Genomic DNA, 2,616 nt, shown 5'->3' on the forward strand with positions numbered 1-2,616 from the left:
TCTGGTCCTAGACTCTCCCAAACAACCTTTCCGCCTTTACCTTGTCCAGTTGCCCCTTATTCTTCTAAACTCCAACAAGTACGCATCCAATCTACTCAACTTCTCTTTATAAGACCGGTCTCCATGCCAGGTATCAGCCTCACAAGCCTTCCCTGAACTCCCTGTAATGTTTCAATAAGAGACCCAAAACTGTATTCCAGCTGTGGTCTGACTAGTTTCTTGTATAGTTTTAACAAATTCTCACTGCTTTTAAACTCCATTCAACTTTGAAATAAAGGCCAATATCCCTTTTGCTAGCTTTTTGTGATTCATGGACAAGGACTCCCAAATCCCTCTTCTGTGGCTTTCTGCTGTCTTTTTTCATTTAAATAACATTGGGCTCCTCTTTTCTTCCTACCAAAATGCATAATGTTACATTTCTCCACATTATATTCCATCTGCCAAGTTTTTGCCCAGTCACTTAACCTGTCTGTATCCTTCTGCAAACTCTTTGTGCATTCTCATCATTTAGTTTTCCACCTTTCTGTTCAAGATGGTGGCGGAGTAGGTGGGCAGAGCTGGCGCTTGTCCAGTCTTGTCAGCTTTCTGTCTCTTATTTTCTTCTTTTCTCTTTAGCTGTTTTTCTTTTTTTCTCTTCTTTCTTTTCCTTTAAGACTGGAGAGTGGCATGTGAAGGAGGAGTCCTCTTGAGGCAGCAGCAGCAACACCACCAAGATGAGCCGGACACTGCTCCACCCCGCCCTGCGGGTCTCCCAGGGAGTAAGGAGCAGGTCCTGGGCTGATTCCACTGGCCTGGACTTGCAGGCTAGGCTGAGGTTCCAGGTCTGTGACTAGACCCAGGCACCTGAAGAGAATTGGTAGCCTTGGCACAGCTTGGTGGTCTCCCGATGTAGCAGTCTTGTCCCGGCTTGGAGGTCTTGTCCCAGCTTGGAGGTCTTGTCCTCATGTGGAGGTCTTCTTTGTCTTCGGCTTCCATGTGTTCCAGCGGCCTTGCAGGCGGTCTTGTCCAGGGGTGGTGGTTTCGGCCCGGCATGGCAGTCTTCCTCGGTGCAGGCTTCTGGCCCAGGATTCCAGTAGCCTGGTGTGTTGGTCTTGTCCCAGTGTGGCGGTCTCATGCTGGAATGGTGGTCTCATCCCGACTATGTCTTCAGGGTATTCCATCTTCCTTAATTGGCTTTCCCCAAGCCCAGGAGCCATTAACCGAGCTGCGATGAACTTTGTCTTAATTTTATATCTTTCTTATTATGATGTGTGACTTCTGACATTGTTGTAGGCGCCGTGTTGGGGTGACTTATAAAACTTTTCGCTGTATTTTTTATGTAAAAGTACATACGACCATAAATTTCATTGTATTCTGTTTCTATTCTGTTTGATTTTCGTAATCTTGGTTATAGTACATTCATTTTCCACATCCTTGTCATTAATATTCATTGTAAATAACTATACCCCAGCACTGATCCCTATGGCACTCCATTCCACTGCCAACCTTATTTCAATTCTTCTATTCTTTAGTCAATCCTCTAACCATGCTAATGTACTGCTTCTAACACCATGTCCTCTTATGATGTAGCCTAAAGTATGGTACCTTGTCAAATGTTCTTTTGAAAATCCAAATATATTACAAAACCTTTATCTGTTCTGCTTGTTATCTCCTCAAAGAATTCTAGTATATTTGTCTGCACGACTACCCCTTCAAGAAGCCACATTGACTCTGCTTGATCATATTATATATTTCTGAATGCTCTGTTGTTACATTCTTATTTTCCCAGTAACAGACAATAAGCTAACTGGCCTATTATCACTTGTTTTTTGTCTCATTCTCTTTTTAAATAATAATGTTATATTAGCAACAAAATCAGAAATTGCCTGAAAAACACGGCAGGTCAGGCAGCATCTGTGGAGAGAAAGCTGAGTTAACATTTTGGATCCAATGACCCTTCTTCAGAACTGATTTAGCTGGGAAAAGGTTGATGCATATACTGAAGATGGGGATGGGGGAGGGAAAGGAGTAAACAATAGGTGGAGATAGAGCTTAGAGAGAGATATAAACAGTTGGGCAGACGAAGGAATGGCTAAAGGTCAGCCTGGAAAAATGAATAGCTGCTATTGGGGATCGCTACTAGCTGACAATGAGTTGTTGGTGGTAGCAGCCCATGTGATGACAAGGCAATGTGTGTTGGGGTTTGGGGTAAGGACATGGGAAGAGCTGCTCAGGCTCTAAAATTATTGAACTCGATATTGTGTTCAGAAGATTGTAGAGTCCCCAAGCGGAAAATGAGGTGCTTTTCTTCCAGATTGTGCTGATCTTCACTGGAGCGCTGCAGGAAGCCTGAGGCAGGGATGTTGGCCAGGGAGCATGGTGGTGTGTTGAAATGGCAGGCACCTAGAAGCTCAGAGTCGTTTTTGCAGAGAGAATGTAGGTGTTCTGCAAAACGGTCACCCAGTTTACCTTGAAAGTTTATCCTCTTCCTCATTACTTTTGGTCAGAAGTCACACAACACCAGGTTATAGTCCAACAGGTTTATTTGAAATCACAATTTTTGGAGCACTCCTCCTTCGTCAGGTGAAGACTTCATTTGACAAAGGAGCAGCGCTTCGAAAATCTGTGATTTCAAAT

The 2,616-nt window shown here is 43.8% G+C and overlaps 1 protein-coding gene across 1 annotated transcript in view; it reads left to right on the forward strand.

Moving 5' to 3' along the window:
- klc1b (kinesin light chain 1b) overlaps positions 1-689 on the forward strand; it is a 23,368-nt gene extending 22,679 nt beyond the window's left edge. The window contains exon 13 of the mRNA XM_048596608.1: positions 654-689. Within this exon, the coding sequence (XP_048452565.1) occupies positions 654-689 (36 nt within the window). The remainder of the gene's footprint in view (positions 1-653) is intronic.
- Positions 690-2,616: the final 1,927 nt, after the last annotated feature.

Source organism: Rhincodon typus, chromosome 5, assembly GCF_021869965.1.
Source record: "Rhincodon typus isolate 14 chromosome 5, sRhiTyp1.1, whole genome shotgun sequence".
Lineage (NCBI taxonomy): Eukaryota > Metazoa > Chordata > Chondrichthyes > Orectolobiformes > Rhincodontidae > Rhincodon > Rhincodon typus.